Source organism: Lissotriton vulgaris, chromosome 1_1 (assembly GCF_964263255.1).
Source record: "Lissotriton vulgaris chromosome 1_1, aLisVul1.2, whole genome shotgun sequence".
Taxonomy (NCBI): Eukaryota; Metazoa; Chordata; class Amphibia; order Caudata; family Salamandridae; genus Lissotriton; species Lissotriton vulgaris.
Window position 1 is genome coordinate 1983732205 of NC_141685.1, and position 20618 is coordinate 1983752822.

Sequence of the window (20618 nt, forward strand, 5' to 3'; positions counted from 1 at the left end):
AATCATGCCTTCATAAAACTTTAAACGCATACGGAATAATTCCTTCATTTTGCGTTTTGGATCATTTGTCTCCAAATCTTCGCAAAGATATACACACATCTCTTCAAATACATATCTCTGAGTGGGTGCATCCCACTGACGGAAGACTTCCATAACAGACTGAACATCATACTTTACAGTATCAGTAACCCATTTTCGTGCTAACTCGTTCAGCACTTCTCTTTCCTGATATTCAGGCAGTTGACTACGCAACTGTCTATGTCCTGTTTTAGGGGTCGTCTTAGGCGACCCAAAGAAAGGTGAGAACAGACCAGTGACAGTACTTGCCACTCTCTGTCGAACAGAAGGAGAAGCTTGCGGAGAGGCAGACGTGCCAGAAAAGACAAGCTGATGTAAAGAGGAAGTCTAGGCAATGGCAGAGGAAGTCGAGGCAGTGGCAGAAGTAGCATCATGATAAACTGTGAGAGCGTTAGGCAAAGTCGTAGGAAAAGTAGATGGAGTATGTAGCAAAGGCGGCGGCCCTTGAGAGGGCTGTGCCGGAGAAGTAGGAACCAGCTGAAGAGGGGCTGGTGTTTGTGCAAGAGCTGCATTTCGTGCGCCGGGGCGCGGTATAACAACGCTTCGGGGGTGCAGTAGCATCTAGCGCATATGGGGGTGGTGAACTCAGTAACTGGGACATTAATGGATCTTTCTCTGATGTCTTTTTTGAACCTTGTCCTTCATGTGGCAACATCGGGTAGCATTTATCTACTGCTAAATTCTTGCTTCTGAGCATTTGTTCATTTTCTTGCTCTTCCTCATTATCTCTGTATGCAACGGCGGCTTGCACCATTGACATACCTCTTTTATTTTTCTTAGCTAATTTCATTTCTTTCTGTTTGGCTTCTTTGCGCCATAAGCGAAAAGAGTCAAACATCGCCGGCCGGGCTTTCTTCTTAAAAAGTTTGACCTCGAGGTTATCTAAAATTTCTGCGTCAAAGCTACCATATTGGGGCCATTTTAAAACACCATCCTTTCTGGTATATTTTATCCATACTTCATTATATGTGATAGGGCCTACTCCGTGCTTTATATAGAGCTCATATGTTGGAGTTCCAATCGAAGGAACCGGACACGAATCCTCTAATCGGGAGTCCTTACTACAACCAAGACAAAACAAGTTTCCAAGTCTGCTAAGACCAGGCATCTTTGCTCACTAGTCTAGCTTCAAACTTCAAAGGATTATCGAATACGATATTTTCGTGAATACACGAATCCCTTGGTTTTGGCGCTTGCAAGTTCCAAACAAGGTGTATCTCGAGGATACCAAAACTAAGGACTGGGAGACGCTCCACTTATACTTAACTGAAGTATTGATGATCGATGACGTCACTAGAAGACTCGTCTATCGTTTCGCTCTACCAAGGATCACTGGGTCCAAAACAGGGCAATAGTCAGGGCAGCAGTCCTTTGTAGCCGTCGGGACGCTGGGAACCTCGCAGCAAAGACCTTCGGAACCACGTCGACATACAGGGGTCGCTGAAGTGGCTGGCCGTCCTCTGGAGTTTTCACACGAAGCTCCTCACGAACATCTGGCTTGGACCGATACCGCTTGATACCGCCCCGAGTTGGGCGCCAACTGAGGTGCCGGGTTTTTAGGAACCCGATGGTGCCAGGGGATAACACCCGAAGACCTCTGAGTTCTCCCTGTTCCGGACCACAGAAACACAGAGTCTTCTAGGTGAAGTCAAGGATCGAGTTTTATTGGCTGCAACCAAGTAACAAGTGTCCTAGAAGTACAACAGCACGGGATGTAGATTCTCAGGAGACTGTTCATTTTTACAGAACCAGCCTTCTCCTTTTATACAAAATATTACACTTCAGGCAAGAATTCCTTGTTTTATGATGCAACCATATACATATTTGTTCAACAAAAGGAAAAGCACAGTCATGACGGCCAGCCTATAATTTTGTGTGTACAGTTAGTGATAGATTACCCAGCTCGGCCCAGAACTACCATCAGATATCGATGAAACCCCAATAAACTCGGAACCTATAATTCCTTGCTATACAGTAGGTCCCTACAGCTAAAGGATTTAATGCATGTGTCTGGGACGGCCTGGTACCTCCCTAGGCTTGAATTAACTGTTGACATAATTACAGATCTGGCTTTCCTGAAGCAAGGGAAGTGTATCTGTCTGGGCAAAAAAATAGGTTGATCACCTGCTAAAAGGTTAAAAAAAATAAGAATATAAAAACTCTAAAATTGATCCTGTTATACAATAAATGTTAGCCTTACTATTCTCCTACAATTGAACAGCTGCCTTGTGACAGTTCACCACTATGCAAGTTTATTTTAAGAAATACTCAACTTGTACCTTATTCTCCACACACTCATCCAAAAGCAAGAGAGCATAGATTGGCAACCTGCATGAGTCATATCTCAGAGTCCTGAGTGCTTCCTTATGCTCCCTAACTCCCAATTTCTCACAAAGCGGAATAATCCAACACCTCCTTTGGGTTATATAGATTGGGCAGAAGAAAATAATGTGCTTAGTGGTTTATTTTTGCTAATCACAAGCTTGGCAGTGTGGCTCCTTTGCCAATGGTACAAGCTCCCACTTTGCAGGAAAGGCCTGTACAGGTAAGGTTCCATAGTGGAACTGCAAGTAGAGACATCTACAGTAGAAGGACACTGGAAGCAGTTCTTGGCCTAAGCTCCACAGCAAGATGCCCAGTAGGAAGATGTAGTCGAGGAGGAGGTCCTGACTAATAGTAAGTAAGGAAATGAGAGGGATCAGAGAGCCATGTGGGAGCCAGCCAGTGGTAAGTATTGGATGAGTTCTAAGCCCCTTTTAAATTCATTTTTTAAATACAATAGAGTTCGCAAGCACAATCGCTGTGCATTTGAATCCTAACAATAGTAGAATGCCGGTTTGAACTGACCAGTCATATGCATCAACATGAGACTTTTAAATCTCTTGTGGCCCACCTTGACAGCAGGACTGCACAAACACTTTGCTCTCAATGGTCTTAACCCCCACATAACTTAAATGTCAATTACATCTTTGTAACATTCCTTCTGACTCCACCAGTTGAGAAGTTGGCGTGAAACATTGAATTACTTAAATGAATATAATGTCAGCATCAACAGAATGTATGACCTCTTTTCCTCACATCCTCTCTGTACTGCCTCCTACCAATCCTTAACATTCCCAAATAGAATCCCATATTTTAAATGATGCATTCACAGCACATTACATCTTCTCTCACTGAAAGAAATAGGAGAAGAGAGAGAACAAATATAAAATTTTGAAATAACAAAATTAATTAACTGACACATTATATTTCCTCAATTAGATGCTGTGGATGACGCACAACTCTACTTGGACGTTAAATCACTACATCTTTTTCAGTTCTACTTGTATTCTATTGTGATGTTGATTCTTCATTTCGAGTTACACCATTCTCTCTAAATGGTTCGTAAGATACTCTTTAATTATCTTGTTTGGATATTTTCTTGACAGGGGAAACATTTCTGGTGCTAGATCTGGATTGAGAATTTGCGGAAATCATAGTTCCTCTGACTTGTTTGACAAGCAATGGTTCTTTATGAAATACAGGATCTGTTTTCCTTCTCTGGATCTGTTTTACATTAACCCAGTCCCCCAGAGCAATATTTGACACTTTGGCGTTTCTCCTGAGATATGCATTTTCTTTCATTCTTGCCTTTGAATGATAATCTTTTCTTGACATGTCATTGTGTTCTATGCCAAAAGACTTTAGCAGTTGAGGAATTCTACTTTGCCGCATATGTCAAAACATTAACTCAGATGGTGCTTTTCCTGTTAAACTATATCGAGCCCCACGATAATCTCAAAGCAGTTGACACAATCCTTGATGGGTTGTAATCTGAGTCATTTGTGCTTGTTGTATTGCTTTCTCTATATTGGTCACAGAACTCTCTATACAAAGCCATTGGCTTGTGGCCACATAGTTGTGATGGTTTAATAATTTGTCCCTAAATACTGAAGAAATCTTTTGAATAACTTCCCATTAAAGGGAGACCTATAATATAACTTGGGTGTGGTGGGTATACTCCATTTTACAACAATTCATCAAAAATGGGAAGCACAGACTTTGACGATGTAGATGAAACATGGCGTACAATTGTAAAACGAGAGTACTCCTCTATTACAACAAGCAGCTATTGGCCAGACTTTACTGGGCCATACAAATCAATCCCTACTGTGTCCCAAATGGAATCAAGAAGTTTGGACATAATTAACTTTTGGGAGGTGAAGGTATTCCAGTGCACTGACACAGATTGACTGACACTGTCAACAAGTGCATCTACTCCAGAAAACCAAACTTTGTCTCTCAAAAAAGCTTTTGTTTTTACTATACCCATATGACTTTTATGAGCCATGTCTACTAATTTATTTTGCAAAGATTATGGAATCACAATTCGAGTACCTCTCAGCAATAATCCACGTGCTGATACTGACAATTCATTCTGGATTTGTATAAATGCTAATATGAATATGTCTTTAGTTACTATTCTATTCACAAATTTACCAGAACTACTCCCATGTTTCAACTTATTCTCCCTTGCTATGCAGAATAGTTCTTGAAGTGTTGAACCTCCTAAAGTTGCTTTTACAAGGCTCGGTTCTAATATCCTTTCAGGCGTCGATTCTTTAATTATAAAGTGGCTATGGGGCATATTATCAAGGGGGTTTATCTCTGCTTTTTGGGCTTTAAAAGCCAAGAAAGCGTAGATAAAATTATCTCCCTATTACCTAGCTGTCGCTAACACCAGTTAGCGACAGCTAGTAGGAGATAGCGACCATCTTGGGCCCCACTTTGCATGCCAGTGATATTTATCACTAATGACATGCAAAGTGGGCGTGCCAAGATGTTAGCGACTGAAAAGAGTCGCTAACATCGCTATCTCCTATTACCAACTTTTGGAGATATTCGCGCTAAGCGCGAATATCTCCAAAAGCTAACACCTGCCCTGAGCAGTTCTTAGCCATGTTATCCAATGGGAGGTGGATAACATGGCTAAGAGCATTAGCTCGGTAATGCATGAATATCGCTGACTTTTCAGCGATATTCATGCATTGCGGCGATTTTTATCGCATTTGCGATAAACTTTGGTAATACCAAGGTTTATTTGCGGTAAAAATCGCTGCAGCTCAGCGGTAAATTTTTGTCTCTAACCAAGCAATAGCGATAATTATCGCTATTGCTTGGTAATATGCCCATATATTCTTCAGCCATTGTAATCTTTTGTCGTGGGAAGTGGCTGCTGAGAAATATTATCAGCTGAATTGCGCTCTTTGCTGAGTCTGTGTACTATCTCGTAATCATACTTCATGAATCAAACACCCCGTCTTCTATTCTTGGAGTAAACTTTGCTCTCAGACGTCCAAATATAGTAAAAAGAGCTTGGTGATCTGTAGCTACAGTGAATGGTTTACCACAGAGGAGTAAATGATACTATTCGCAAAGCAAAACAACAGCAAGACTTTCTTTTTCAGCTTGAGAGTACCCTTGCTCTATTTCACTTAAGCTTTGACTTGCAAAGGACACTATTTCTCTTGGGGAATCTATTCCTGGCTTACGCTATGCTAAAATAGCACCTAGTCCAACTGGACTAGCAGCCACAGTTAATTAGGTACGTACATTGGATTAAAAATGTGCCATAATTTCTGCTGATATAACCTTTCCCCTAATTCTATTAAAAGATTCAGTACATTTTTGAGTCCCTTTCTTTGTTAGTTCTCTTATCGGTTATTTAAATATAATTTATTGTCAGCATCAACATCCTGTATCTCCCCATTTCCTCACAGCCTGTCTGCATTGTCCTTCACCAGTCCATAGCATTCTAAAATAGAACGTTACACTGCCTCTCATCCTTTTGCATATTGGAAATAAGGTCTTTGCTCCAGCACACTCAACTTGGAGTTGGAGCAATGACATTTTTACCTAGCACCAGGTCACCGAGTCTAGCAAAGTGGGTCAGCCGTTTTCTTTAAGATAACTGACCTAACATATTCCCATCACGGCTCCATGATTTTTATAATTTTATTCGTACATGGCCCCAACATTCATCCAAAGCTGCTTTTTCCCCTGCATCAGCAATGCCACCCTGCTTGTGGCAAGTGATTCCTGCAGTGTCTCCCAGGGCTGCAAGTTTGTTGCAGAACTGAGTATCTCTACTGATTTTCCCTCCCCTTCGGATGACTGACTGCATGTGGTACCCAGGGTTTCTTGCCTTGCATCAGCATTCCCATCTCCCACGGCTGGGGTACAGGGCCTCCTCTTTCCAGCTCAATAGCACTTGCTTTGCAGGACCTTTCCTCCTCTAGGCCTGACCTGCAAGGTCTGCTTTGCTTCTGTTCCAAAAACAAGTGGCCCTTCAGAACCATTTGATTTGCCTCTTTCTTCCACAGCTGCCTTTCCTGTCCCTGTGGTCAGGGTCACATCTTTTGCACCCAGGTCTCCCTGCCTTGCAACTAACACAATATTCCTCAGCCTATTATTCTACCTCTGCCCCAGGCCAGTGTGCCTTATCTGTACTCAGTGGCAAAGCTAGCAATACTGCAACCGGGGCGGCCTCTGAGGTTGCCTTTCAGTTGCAGGTAAGAGTGGGGGTGGCTGATTTCTGACTAGTTCTAGGGGGTGGCGGCCGGTGGATGACTTGTTCTTGTTCTTGTTCATGGGGGGCCTAACAGATGCCTTGTTCTTGGCGTCGGAGGGACGCCCCTAGGGCGGACCCCCGCCCCCTTCAACTATGCCACTGTCTGTAGCACTGTAAGCCTACCTGCTCTCTTCAGCTCTCATGATCATTTATCCTGCTATGTTTCTACTGATCTACCTCCATTTCTTTTAACTTGCAACTCCCTATTGGCATTCCGTTTACTCTGCCGCCTGCAACAAGTAAACACACATAGGTGTATCAAGTGAAAAAAAGAAAAGACAGCAAGACAGTCAGAGAGAGTGAAAGAGATGAGCGAGGTTGAAGACAGAGTAAACGGTTTAGAAAGAATGTAAGGAAGGTGAGAGCATGAGAAAAGCAGAGAGAATGCAAGAGGAGAAAAACAGCAAGAGAATATGCAAGAACGGGTCACAGAGAGGAGCAGAAACACTGACCTGCAGGTACAGATGGAGTGATAGAAAGAAATAGGCAGGTACAGTGAAAAGAAAGTAAGAGAGTGTGTGGGAGAGCGAGCGACAAGGAAACCCCCAGAAAATGTGTGAGGATGTATGGTTTAAGGCTACTTTCCCTTAAATAGGGTTTTGTTTTTCAGTAAATCTATTCTGTTAGTACATTCTGTATTTGTAAATATACATGTAGTCGTGACTGTGGGGAGCCAGTTTTAAAACCCTTCATATCCATGTGCAAGGCTTCTTCCCCAGTGCTAATTCCCCACAGAAAGGAAGTATTGGGGATGAACATGGCACTGGGAAAGTGTGAGAGGGCCATGTTCCTTCAAGGCTCTTTAGTAATGATCACTGTGGTAAGTAGTCTATTCTGACAGTGATATCGTCAAGCCAAACTCAGCTGATGACCCTGTCAGGCGGGGAAGAGTGGAGTTTCAGACAGTAGACAAAGGAGCACTGCTGGAGTTACTGTGTCAGGAGAACAAAGATGTGAAAGCTAATCTGTCCCATACATGAATGGCTTGTGCAAATCTCATATTTGTACCCAGATTCAATATAATCACAATGTTCACATTTATCTTAATGTTCTATTTCCAGTTCGCATCAGCATGAATGTCTTTTAATCTCAAATGATTGTTTGTTGGGGCCTACTGTGGGGGGATTCTTAGTTAGTTGGATCGGCATTGTGGATTTTGGGTTTTCATCTGCCTGCTTTTGCGGTAGCAAGAGATTATTATTTCCTATGATACAGCCTTGCTCACAAAATGTTGTGCCACACTATGCGAGTCTTGAAAATTTCAATGTAAAGAATTAAAACAAATCTCAAATTATCCTACTCTAAATCAATCACTTCTACTCTTTTCATTCAATGTCACATTTCTAGACGAGAGCAGAGGTAAAGGGGAAGGTTGCATGATTCCACATTTTGCAAGTAGTCTTATTCAGTTCCCAGAAAGCTGTGCCTTCCTACTACACAGATTATGAGTTTGGATAATCATTATTTTTCAGTCTAATAGGTTCATTAATCTGATAAACTGGACATTGTGTTGGTAAAATGCCACTGGTATCAGAGTGAAGGTGTTTTTGTACACTTCAAACACCATAGGAAATCAGCTGTTGCTAGCAGTAGTGACGTTGATTCAGAAGAGAAAGGTAATTTAGGACTCACTGTAAAACTTCTGTGAAATTGTATATAAAATATATATGCATTTACGAAACGTTTAGTAATTTTTGTTCATTTGGACGTTCTGTTTATTGTGGGCATTTATGAAACCTCCGATGATGTCACAGATTAGGTTAAGTAGCAGCTAAATTTTACAAAAAAGGTCCATTACTTCTCCCCCTTGGAACTTGGTTTGATAAATTATCTTCCTATACTAGTTATGTAATTAATTTGTATTTATATACTGCCTACAAATGGTATCATTCCTCATGACCTCATGACCTGCTTCTATGTATAATTCTCAGATGTATGACTTGTTGAAAGATGTGTTTCTCTTTTACAGAGCTTTTGCTTTTGATAAAAGCACAAACCGATGCCACTGGCTTTCATTTAACAGCATGTCTCCTGGAGTAAGAATCAAACATGACTATGCCTTTGATCTTTATGAAAAGAAAGGTAAACACTTATTTCAGTTACAAAGAGGGTAAGCAGAAAGAATGGCCATTATAGTTAGAAAAACACATGCTGATGACACTGAGTGTCCTACTAAGGTCACGTCAATGGCACAGGTGGATTTCGCATTCAAGTAATTGTATCTACTGTGTTTACAAAATATATCGGGTTTGAACATTCTTGGTTAACTCCTTAAGGGTATCTCATGTACAGCACATTGTCTAATATTACTTCACAAAAAGTACTTTATTCAGCATTTCTCTGAGCTCAACTATGCAATGTGAAGGTGTAAATGCAAAATGAAAACGAATGTCAGAATCGTAGGATAATCGCCAAATTTAGTGTATGGATTTTTTGTCCACGGTTTTCTCAATAAACATGAACATGTCATAGACATATCAATCATCAATGTATCAATCAGTCCCCTTTCAGTGTAAATAACTTGAAATAAAAGACAACATTGACTGAATCAAATAATCATCCGAAAACGGCTGAAGAGGCTTGCAGTATGTGGCTTCCATTCACTGTACATCCCCATTTATTCAGCTACACAGATCGCTGCTCAGACGGATGTTTTAACAAGCATTGTCAAAGCCATTAGGTCTTATCTTTTAAATGCCAAGCAATTGTATGCATGCACGTGTGTGAAGATGCAAATGAATACATGCAACGGCAAGTTTCTCATAAAGAAAACCCAGTCCAAGATTGCCACAGGCATCACAACATGTCCTTCGTGACTCTTGCAGGTATTTTTAATTTAGCAATTTAACATGTCGAACACTTATGTTACATCAGAAAATTAAAATGTTTTTAAAAAAGATGTAAAAAGTCACACAAAGTGCAAACAATATCAAGGGCGGGGGATTGAACGCAAGCATAAATGGGATTGAGTGCATTGTAATAAACAAATAATCTGTGAGGAGGGGTGGGGACAGCAACATGGAGAGCGAGGGAGATGGTGACAATTGGAACGGAAGATAGAGCAAGGAAATAGATGCACTCCCATCGAGTGTTTACAGAGCAAGATGAAAGTGGTTCACAGAGTGGATGTAGGATCAGCAGTGGAAAGATGTAAGTTAACCAATCAGTACACTGTGAGACAGAAATCCTCCTCGGCAGACATACACATTAATAGAAGGAAAACCAAAGAGATAGACAATAAAGTTCTCCAATCATGAGCCAAGGCTACTCTCTGTATGTACTTGAAACAATACATCTGGCCAACAGAGAGCTAAACCTGTCTGTAACTCAGGAGCGGCCCGTGCAGTTAAGAACGGTGCGGCCGTGTTGAGGGATTCGATAGATGACCACAAGGGGAAACTAAATAAATAATAATAATTAATACACCCTTTCGTAGTCTTCCAAAAGCCAACCCCTCACAACCAGCTCCACCACCCATTGCTCTTTCCTGCATGGGCCACTGCTGCTTTAGCTGACAGCTAAAAACAGTGCATGGCTAAACGAAACTCATAAATTAATTTTAGGATTAACCCTGGGCATAGTTTGCGAAGTAGTGCTACGCGAAGTGCACTTCACACTACGCGAGCTACGCGAACTACATAGTGCACTGTGAAAAATGCTTTACGCACTGATTGCACAGTGCCGGATGCTTATCCGCACTGTGCAACCAGTGCAAACTACATCTAGCACAGTGCAAGCAGTTGTTTGCTGCCGCTCCAGTAGATTTCTACTCAAGCGGCAGCTTTCTCAACGTGGACTGGTAGTTTCTCATTGTGAGCGGTCGCGAGCATACGCCACCACTGGCAATGAGAAACCTGACCTCCCCGCGTTGAGAAGCTCGCCGGGAGGTTTATTTTCCACGCTCGTGATCTGAAACTTGATGTTGTTGATCGTGAACGATGAAAAAGTCTTGCCGGAATGTCATTTTGCATGCTCGCGGTCGCCAACTTGACGTTGAGGACCACGAGCACGCACAAAATGACCACTACACTACGCGTGTTTGCACTGTGCTAGTGCAATTCACATAGAGCAAAGTGGCGCAAACTTCGCAATCTACGCGAGTGTAGCGTAGTGCTTTGCCAAGGCTTACTGAGGATACACAACTTTCTGTTATACATTTACAAAATGCAAAATGCCTAGTTTAATGTACTTCCTTATTTAAATGAACCCACTTTGCTCCCCGTGATGCTCACATTTGGAACCGATACTTGCAGAGAAATATCCAGTAAATAAATTCAACAAATCAATCTGTAGGAGGTCAAGAGGTCTCCGTTAGGACACATGTACCATGCTGAATTCACACACTGTGATACAATGGGCTTATCCTTCACACTTGCTCTCTATCTTTTGTGAGATTGTTTCAGATTTTTCATGGTACTAAAATAGTTTTTTCTTTATTTTGACCAACAGACTACATCCGAAACTGCATTCACAATAAAGGAACAAGTTATAAGGGAACTAAAAATGTTACAAAGACCGGACTTCCATGTCAGTCATGGAATTCCATGATTCCACATGAACATAGGTAAGCATAAAACAAAAGGGACGTGATTGCTCTTCAAACATTTTTGTCACATATTTTTGAGTAGCCATAAAAAAAATTGTGCGTTTGTTCTTCTGAAAGGAAGTGCGCTTTCTTGGTTTGGAGTGTTTGGGATGTCTCGTATAAAGTTAGATTATGTATGCGTAACAACTCACATGTCGAATTCTTCATTCAATTGGTGAAGTTAATCATTATTTTTATTAACTTAATACAAAGATGGTTTGACCCATCAATCTAACTCACAAACAAGGAACCACAAGTGATACGACTGAAAATCAAGGGGGTTAAGAGAAGTTTCAGTGATCTCATATGAAAAAAAACAATTTCACTACTGTTTCGATTTGAGGAAGCACTGGTATTTTGAAGCAATCATCATCTGTATGTTCTTTGTTGCAGATAATTACACTGTGGCGCTAACATAGAGAGTCATTATAAGAACGACATTTCTGTGTTTTGTTCCTATTCAATTGCCACTGCTTCAGCCAACTATGGGCCAGTGGTCAAGAGGCTCTACAGAAATAAATGAATGTTAACAACAAGATCATTTGATGCTTTGATGGAGGGTGTTGGTGTCACTATCATACATGCAGGCTTGAATCTAGTATGGAAGAGTGAGAGGTTGTAAAATAAATTTAAAAAGTGTGGGATTCCTTACATTTCTTTAGTGGTGAAGATGTAGGCATTGCTACTTCTTCTGTTCCCTGAGGTAGAAAATGATGATCCGATTTAATGCAGAGTCCCTTAAACCCACCTGATATACCTATCTGTACAACATTGGCTAGTTAATGGTGTAAAGCCATGGATAAGTCCAAATAGACTTATACACTGACAGTAATTAGCCAAAGGCCTTAAGTCATAAGAGCTGCCATTTACTACAGATTTACTTCATATCCTTGTTTCTAGATTCTTGGAGGCAAACAGTTATAAATGTTCAAGAGTGTGTGACAGAGAAAATGTAAAAATCAGAAATAGCTATTTGGTGTCTAATTTCAAAGAAAGTTGTATATAAAAAGCAATAACAACAGCTTCTTTTACTAAGCTCAGCAGATAAATGTGTAATTGTGAACTGTGAATGATCTGAGACAACTAATGGAATGAATAATTCACTTACACAGTACACATGCTACAAGTAGGATAAGATGGATATTAGGTTATAATGTCCTCTGTAGAGGTATGTAGATTAGATGAGGAACACAGAGTTATAAAGAAAAATGGAGTGTAGTAAATGCAACACTTGGTTTTAGCTTGGTTAGTGCAGCCTGGCAATTAAACATGTATTTGGCGTGCATCTATCTTAGCTTGGAAAAAGTTATGAATTTCATGCATTATACTTTGAAATACTTTCTTCTATTCACTATTGGCCAAGCTCATGATCACAGCAGTTTTTAGACTTATTTAGTTTTTATTAATTATGGACCTTCATTTGTCAGCTATGTTAAGCTCAAGGACATTGATCTTTTTACAGTACACTTAATCTTTCAAAGCAAATTATGAGTTGTTGTTTTTTCTAACGTACACCATATATATATTTTTTTTTTCTTCGAAATTGTCATATTTTGCTGGTGGTCCTTCATTTAATGAGCATGCAAATCATCCAATATTATCCAATATCCATGCCATTGTTGGTATGAGAGATGGCAATCCTAGAGTAAGGAATTCAAGCATGAATTAACTCCAGTTTGAACTTCTATAGTGCTGACCTCTGCCTTAATAGTTGATCTGAAACCAGCAGGTTGAAGACAATAGAAGCTGGTGTAGTGCTGATAAAACTTTAGAAGTTTGAGGTGACAAGGGTTAATTACCAATTTTACATGAGAGGTTAAGACCACTCATTAGCGTAAAGTACTTAATTTCTACCAAGTTACAAGAGTCAATATCCTTAAATGCAGGAATAGTTGCAGGTGAGGAGTTAAATGGCTGGGTGACTAACAGTAGCTTAAATGATGTGCTTGCAAATGTAAAACCTTTTGCTTCCAGAAAACCAATACAATAAGCATTTTACTGATAGAAATGTAATACCAGTCAATAAAGAATTTCTACAATTTTGAACTTACAATTTGCTCATAAATAGGAGTAACATTCTCTCCTTTCTGATGAGGTCAGCTCAGTGGATGTATTTCATTAATCTCCAGGGCAAAATCTATTGGCACTGGGTCAATTTATTTGGCAGAGGCAGGTCAATATATGTAGGAAAACCAGATAGAAGCAGAACAAGAATTTAGATTTTCCATTCTGTTACAGAGAGGGCATCATTGTCAACCCTATTCTAAGCTAAAACTATACAATCTGTACTGAAGTAAAACAAATCATGTCTTGATGGTCAATACCACCAATATAGAGTTATTATCATTGCATGCAATGTCAGAATATTATATTGTGGTTAATCATAATTTTGTATATATCCAAAGATGATATTGCATTTTAGGACAATTCCAAAGCATATATGCAAACATATATGCAGAGAGTTATTTTTTCTGAAGGCACACAATAGATTGAGGAACGTTTTGTAATAGTGGTGTTAGCCTACCCTTCATCCACATCAATGGACCATTTAAATCATCAGGTGAGAAACCTACATCAAACTCTTTTTGCAGACACACAGCTGTTGTATCTTCATTGTCTGCTGAATACTACACATATTTCAAATATGGCACGTATAAAGATTTACTGTTCACTCAACAGTTGTAATGTGCTGGAAAATTCAAAATGTTCTGCCTATTCCAAAAAATACCATGTACCCTCATTCGCAACATAGGGTACCAGTTAATGGACATCAGTGTTTTGCGATTTTGACAAAATTAAAATATCTTATAAAATAAATGTGTTTTTTTTACCTATTACCATTACCTTAAAACTTTCATCATGCTATTTAAGAATCTGATCAACTTATCCCACTATAAATGACCAAACTCCTTCATAACATTAAAGTTGCTATGTTAAAAATATCTTCTGGTCTCAAACATAATGAGATATTTATTACAGACTTGTCGCATAAAAGATCACAATGACAGAATGTGAACAGGCTGCCACTCAGAAGCTAACTATCTGAGGCTGCCTAGTAAAATAGTTGTAGATCATCCTATATTCCAGAGATTAATGCTAACATAAAAAACCTCAATATCTATAGGGTCCATGAAAGGAGAGGTCAAACTAGTTGTGGGTAGAAACAGATTAGCAGAAATGGAACAGGTAGCAACTCTAACTTGATGTCATATGTCAATTAATGGAAATGTGAGACCATCCCAGACCATCCTGAGCTAAATACATAGTTTATGTATAATTCATAATTAGAAGATCCAATGAATTATATTAGTCCTCATAGGAAATAGAAAACTATAAAACCCGGTTTTTTTTGTTAACCAAACCAATACCTTCCTAGTCCAGATCTCTGACAGGTAATATCAGGATCTACTCTGTGTTTGCCTAAAACATAGCAATATCAATATCAGTTGTCGAAAGTATCATATTCAAATGTTTGATAATATGACAATATCAGTGGGGGAAATAAAAATAAAAGCACATAACAGTGCTTGCATTTTTAGAACCTTGACCAGATGTGGCTAAATGTACACTGCAACAGTTGAGGAAAAGAGCAGGGTCCCTTGTTTGGGTTGAGTATCATTAAAGGAGATCTTTGCAGAAGGAGAACTATAGAATTCAATGGATACATTTATTACATTGTAAAGTAAGATGGATTATCCACCTTGCAGAGTGTGCCCCATAATTATGGTTAAACCACCCAATAACATGTGTTGTTATTATTGAGAAGGATCATAGCAAAAGTAACTTCTACCCCATCAGTCACTATTGGCATGAGAGTTGTTGTCTATAGTTAGATATAGGAAAGTTTTCAGGTGGAAAAAATAAAGGAGAACTATTTTTAGAGGCAGTTGACTGATAGGTTTAAAACGATTGCTATGTTATGAGAAAGAGGTGAAAACGTGAAGTAAAAACCTGTCACTGATATTCTTCTTTGGTTAAATCAAAATATTGGCATCTTACCAAGACTTTGGAGGGGTGTCTATATTAATTTTACTTAACAATTCTATGCAAGGCTTTATTATTTAAAGTAACTAGATTTCAATAGAATGCACTAAATACCTGAGGTATCTTCACAGATATTTTGAATAAGGCACCCTTATCATCACAAATGTAACTGATCGTATTTTGGGCATTCCTTTTCAAGTTAAATATCAACATAGCTGCTCCTAAAAGATTATTAGTCTTGAATAGGCTGCTACATTTCAAGAAAACTGTGATTGCTTATTCTGCACATGACAGTTCTTGAAACTGGTGTTTTGATCTTCAAAGGCCAAATAAATGTGTTGTGGGTTGGACATCTGCCTCATGTAGCTGCTTGTGTGATCTCTTAAAGGCACTACTTACCTTGGATCCTGCTACCTTTGTCTATTATTCCATTGATTGTCATAGTTAACACCGTTTATTGAGTTGCACACAATGGATGTCTGTACAGTTTCCAGATTTGGTGCAAGAGGTTGATCCCCTTAAGCATAAAGCAAAAAAGTATTTTTTTTTTGTGTATCTTATATAGCGCACAGCTACCCCAACGGGGCGTCCCGGCGCTTGCATTGGGAACCCGTCCTGGCTTTTCCCTGTGAGATAGCCCATACTGGGCATCCTCACGGTGAAAGCTGGGGCCGTAGTGGAGATTAAGCAAGCTATTGCCCAGAGTTGCAGAGTGTGAACCCGTGATTCGAGTAGGCACCGAAGTGAGAATTATCGAGTCCGTGGACACTTGGGCTCAGACCCTACCGTGTGGGGAATTGAACCCTGGTCCCGGGTCTGACCTCAGCTTCCGGGTATGCTTCCTCTAATCATTGAGCCACACTTCTCCACTATTCCATATTCAACCATAGGGCTTCCTCTCTAATGGTGATGTCTTTTTCCATTGGCCAGAGACTATTATTAAGTCTTGCCTGGACTGCGCTTGCGCTATCTCTTCGAGAAATGCTGTATTCAGGATATGGGCATGAGCCTGCACCCACTTTCCAGCTATCTTTTTCATTGGGCCCTGCTACTTACCTTTGTAAATGGTGACTTTTCATTGGCCAATAGGCTTAGCAGTCCCTCCTTAGAACCGCCTTTTCTCTTGTTGTAACATCCCATGAGCACTACCCATGTTACATGTATTGTTACTTTGGATGTTTTAATTACAGCCCAGAGCCCTATTTTGTCAGATCACTTTCTCCTGTCTGCTGTTGCAATCAGGACACACTCTCCCAAATGCTTGTTTGTTTTTACCAGCACGCCACGCCTCAGCTGCAATAACCACGACTGCACCTTTCTTTTGTTATTTGCAGCTCACCGAACTGGGCTGCATGACTTTTTATTCCTATTTTTTACTTTGGCTACAATTTAGACACCCACGCTTTAGCTTTAAATCTTTTAAGCTAAAGCACAGATGTTACGATTGCTTCAAAAGTGAAGAAATAGAAAAAAAACATCCCCATGCCTTTTTTTTCTATTTCTTCACTTGTTAAGCAATCACAGCATCCTTGCTTCAATTTAAGATGTTTAAAGCTTGTTCATACTTCCAGCTAAAGCAGTGTGTATTTAGAAACCAGCAAAGGCAGACCGCCAGTTTAAAATTTAGAACAAATGTAGCACTAACCAACACTTAGAGGATTTAAAGTGGTAAAGAGCAGTATGAAAAAACCCAGTGCCTTCCGGCACAAAAAACTCCTTTAAGCAACTAATTACTATATGTCCATAATAGAACCCTCACAGGTGATTAGACCTGCTTAATAACTCCCAAATCAATCAGTCGATCAATCAATCAATCAGGGTTTGTAGAGTACACTACTTACCCCTTAGGGTCTTAAGGCACTTGGGGGTCTGAAGGCACAGGGTCATTTGAAGAGCCAGGTCCTGAGATCTTTCCTGAATAAGTGCAGTGTTGGGCTTTGCCAGAGGTAAAGGGGCAGGTGTTGTTCCAGGTCTTAGCTGAGAGGGAGGAGAAGGACCTTCCACCTGCCCTGTTCCTGTCAAAGTGTGGGACAGTGACTAGGGCGAGGTCGGCTGAGTGGAGGTTTCTCCTGGGAGTATGTAAGGAGAGATGGTTGTTGAGGTATTGTGGTCTGATCTTGTGGAGGGCCTTGAAGGCATGTGTGAGTAGCTTGAAAGCTATTCTTCTTTCGACGGGGAGCCAGTGGAGTTCGCCGATGTTTTGGGTGATGTGGTTGCATTGTGGGATATCGAGGATTAGTCTGGCCACAATATTCTGGACTGTCTGGAGTTTGTGGAGAAGTTTTTTATTGATTCCTCCATAGAGGCATTTGCCATAGTCGAGTGTGCTGGTGATGAAGGCATGAGTGACCATTTTCCTGGAATCGGGGGTGTCCATTTGAATGTTTTGCGTAGTATGCAGAGGGTGCTGAAGCATTCAGAGGAGACAGAGTTGATCTGGCGATTCATAGTGAGCGATGAGTCCAGTATGATACTGAGGTTACGTGCTTAGTCTGTCGGGTGGGTACGTTTCTGAGGGTGGGGTCCGCCCGGTGTCCCATGCTGAAGGGTGGAGCCAAGGAAGAGGACCTCTATTTTCTCTGAGTTGAGTTTCAGGCAGCTGTTCTTCATCCAGGTTGTGACGGCTGTCACCCCTTCTTGGAAATTGTGTCGCATGATGTCGGGTTACTTTGTGAGGGAGAGGATGAGTAGGATGTCATTGGCTTAGGAGACGATGTTGAGCTGTGGTTTCTGACGATGGCTGTGAGGGGAGCCATGTAGACATTGAAGAGGGTGGGGCTGAGGGAGGATCCTTGGGAACTCCGCATCTGGTCTCTGTCCGATCTGAGAGGAATGGCAGGAGTCTTATTCTCTGTGCTTTGCCCGTGAGGAATGAGCGTATCCAGTCTAGGGCTTTTTCAGGGATGCCAGCATCGTTGAGTCTGGTGGCTAGTGTGCAGTGGGAGATGGTGTCAAAGGCTTCTGATACGTCCAGGAGGTGAGGACTGCTCTTTGGCCTTGGTCGAGGAGGGCGCAGATGTCATCTGTGGTTGAGAGGAGGGCGGTCTGGGTGCTGTGATTGCTGCAGAATCCAGATTGGGAGTAGTCTAGTATGTTGGCATTGATGAAGTATTCCTGCTGGGTGTTGATGGCTTTTTCGATGACCTTGGCTGTGAAAGGAAGCAGCGAGATGGGCCTGAAGTTCTTGAGGTCCATCGGGTCTGACAAGGGTTTCTTCAGGAGGGGTTGACTTTGGCGTGCTTCCAGTTGTCTGGCAATGCGGTGGTCTCAAGGGAGCAGTTGATAGTCCGATGTAGCTCGGTGCGATGGCTGTGGCATGCCCTGTGGAAGTTGTGTGGCGGGCAGTGGTAAGACGTTGCTGTGGAGTGAATGCACTTTGTGGTCATTAGGGTGTCTTCTGGCATGAGTGGGGTCCAAGTGAGTAGGGTCTGTTGGGTGGTGTCACTCGGGTTGGGGTTAGAGGCGGTGCAGAGGTCATGGTCATTAAAGTTATCTTGATCTCGAGATAGAAGAAGGAGCTGAGTCTGTTGCAGAGGTCATGGGGGGTGTCTGTTGTCTCGCTGTTGGTTTTGGCACATTCCTATATGATGGAGGAGAGTTCCTTGGAGTTTTGGGTTTTGGAGAGGATTCAGTCTTGGAGGAAATTCTTGATGAGTTGGTGGTGAGCTGTAGTGTCTGTTTTGTAGGTGGCGTGTGTTTTTAGAGTTTTGCTGTTTTCCCACATCTTTTCCAGTCATCAGAAGGAGTGCTTGGATTCTACGAGTGCTGTGGTGAACCCATTTTCTTTTTTATTGTGTTGTCCTGTAGACTTCTGGAGGGGGGTGAGTATGCTGGCAAAGTTAGTGATCCTTTGGTGGAGGTTGCTTGCCACAGTGTTGGACTCTGTCATAGCTCGGGGTGGAGTGCAGGTGAGGGTGGAGGTGGGGTGTTCTTTAGAGACTTTGTTCGAGTTTCTGTGTGGGAAACGGTGTGTTTTCTTGTGTGTGGTGGGTTTTCTGAAGGAGAAGTGGATGCACTAATGGTCAGTGCAGAGGAGTACTATAGTGTGGCTGAAAAAGATGCTGTTTCCTCCTGCAAAGACAGGGTCAGGTTTATGACCTGCTGTATGAGTGGGGGTGGAGACAGGTTTCTTCAGTCCTATGCTGTTGAGGTTTTCTAGGAGGGTGGTGTTGTTGGGGTTGTCATGACTGTCCACAAGGAAGTATAGATCTCTGAGTAGTATAAAGTATGTGGAGGTGAAAGCTCGGGTGCAATGAGGTTGGTGATGACATTGGTGAACAGAGCGTGGGGGCCAGGTTGTTGGTAGACAAGGGTTCCACAGAGCATCGTTCTGGGGTTGGCCTGGATCTGGAACTAGATGTGTCCCACAGGGGATTAGCTGTTGTCCAGGTTGGTGGTTGTCATGTGAAGGGTGCTTTTGTGGATGATGGCGAGGCCCCCTCCTGGGAGAGTGGGGCTTTTTTTCCTCAGGATCTTATATCCGTCAGGATGGTGGTTGTGATGTTGGGTGCAGTGCTGGCATTGGTCCAGGTCTCTATGATGAAGGTGACGCCAGGCATGTGAGTGTTGAGGGGGTCCCAGATTTCTATGGTGTGTCTGTGCAGGGAGCATATGGTGAGGTGGATGCAGTTCAGTGGTTTGTGTTTGCTGGTGTCCAGTAGGCTAGTGGCTGCTGCTGGGGTCCGGAGGTGGGTTGAAGGTGCGGCGGCAGTGTCAGCAGGAGATCGGGCCTTGGGTGTTGCTTGGCTTAGAGAGCTTGCAGTTGTTGTTGCATCCAGGGTTGAGAGCATGGAGGGTGCTGGGGTCAGAGGACTAGGGTTACTGGCACTGGACGAGGTCAGGTTGTGGTCAGGTGCAGATGGGCTTGCCTTTAAGCGCCTCTATTAAGTATGGGTTGGGGAGGGTGATCAGCTGGAAGGCGGGATCAGGAGTGACATGCTTGGGGGAGAGGGGCCCGAGGGCAGCAGCGGCGGGGAGCATGGGATGAGGGAGCGAAACGAGGGAAAAGACGCAAGAGAGAAAAAGAGAAAACAGTGGCAAAAGAGTAAGTGACAAAGTGGCAAAAGAGGCAATGGAGAACGAGAGAAAGAGTGGAAAAGAGATGAAAGAGAGAAAAAGTGGGAAAGAAGCAAATGAAGACAAAGAAGCAAAGAAGAAGGAGTTAACGAGTGGCAGAGGTGAAAGAAAAAAGAGTGAAAGTGGCAAAGTGAAAAAAGACAAAAGAGAAAGAGAGGCAGAAGAGCAAAAAGGCAAAAGAGAAGACAGAGGACACAGAACAGAGCAGGATAGCAGAAGAGAAGGTGCTCTTCCTCTAGACCACCAGGGATGAGGTGCAGGCTAGAGCCTCCTGTTGGAGGAGGG

The 20618-nt window shown here is 41.8% G+C and overlaps 1 protein-coding gene across 4 annotated transcripts in view; it reads left to right on the plus strand.

Moving 5' to 3' along the window:
• The window catches only part of HGF (hepatocyte growth factor), a 479128-nt gene that overhangs the window by 142671 nt on the left and 315839 nt on the right, over positions 1-20618 (plus strand). For all 4 annotated transcript variants that reach the window (XM_086919817.1, XM_086919823.1, XM_086919811.1 and 1 more), the window contains exons 3-4: positions 8658-8770; positions 11138-11252. In XM_086919817.1, the coding sequence (XP_086775943.1) occupies positions 8658-8770; positions 11138-11252 (228 nt within the window). The remainder of the gene's footprint in view (positions 1-8657; positions 8771-11137; positions 11253-20618) is intronic.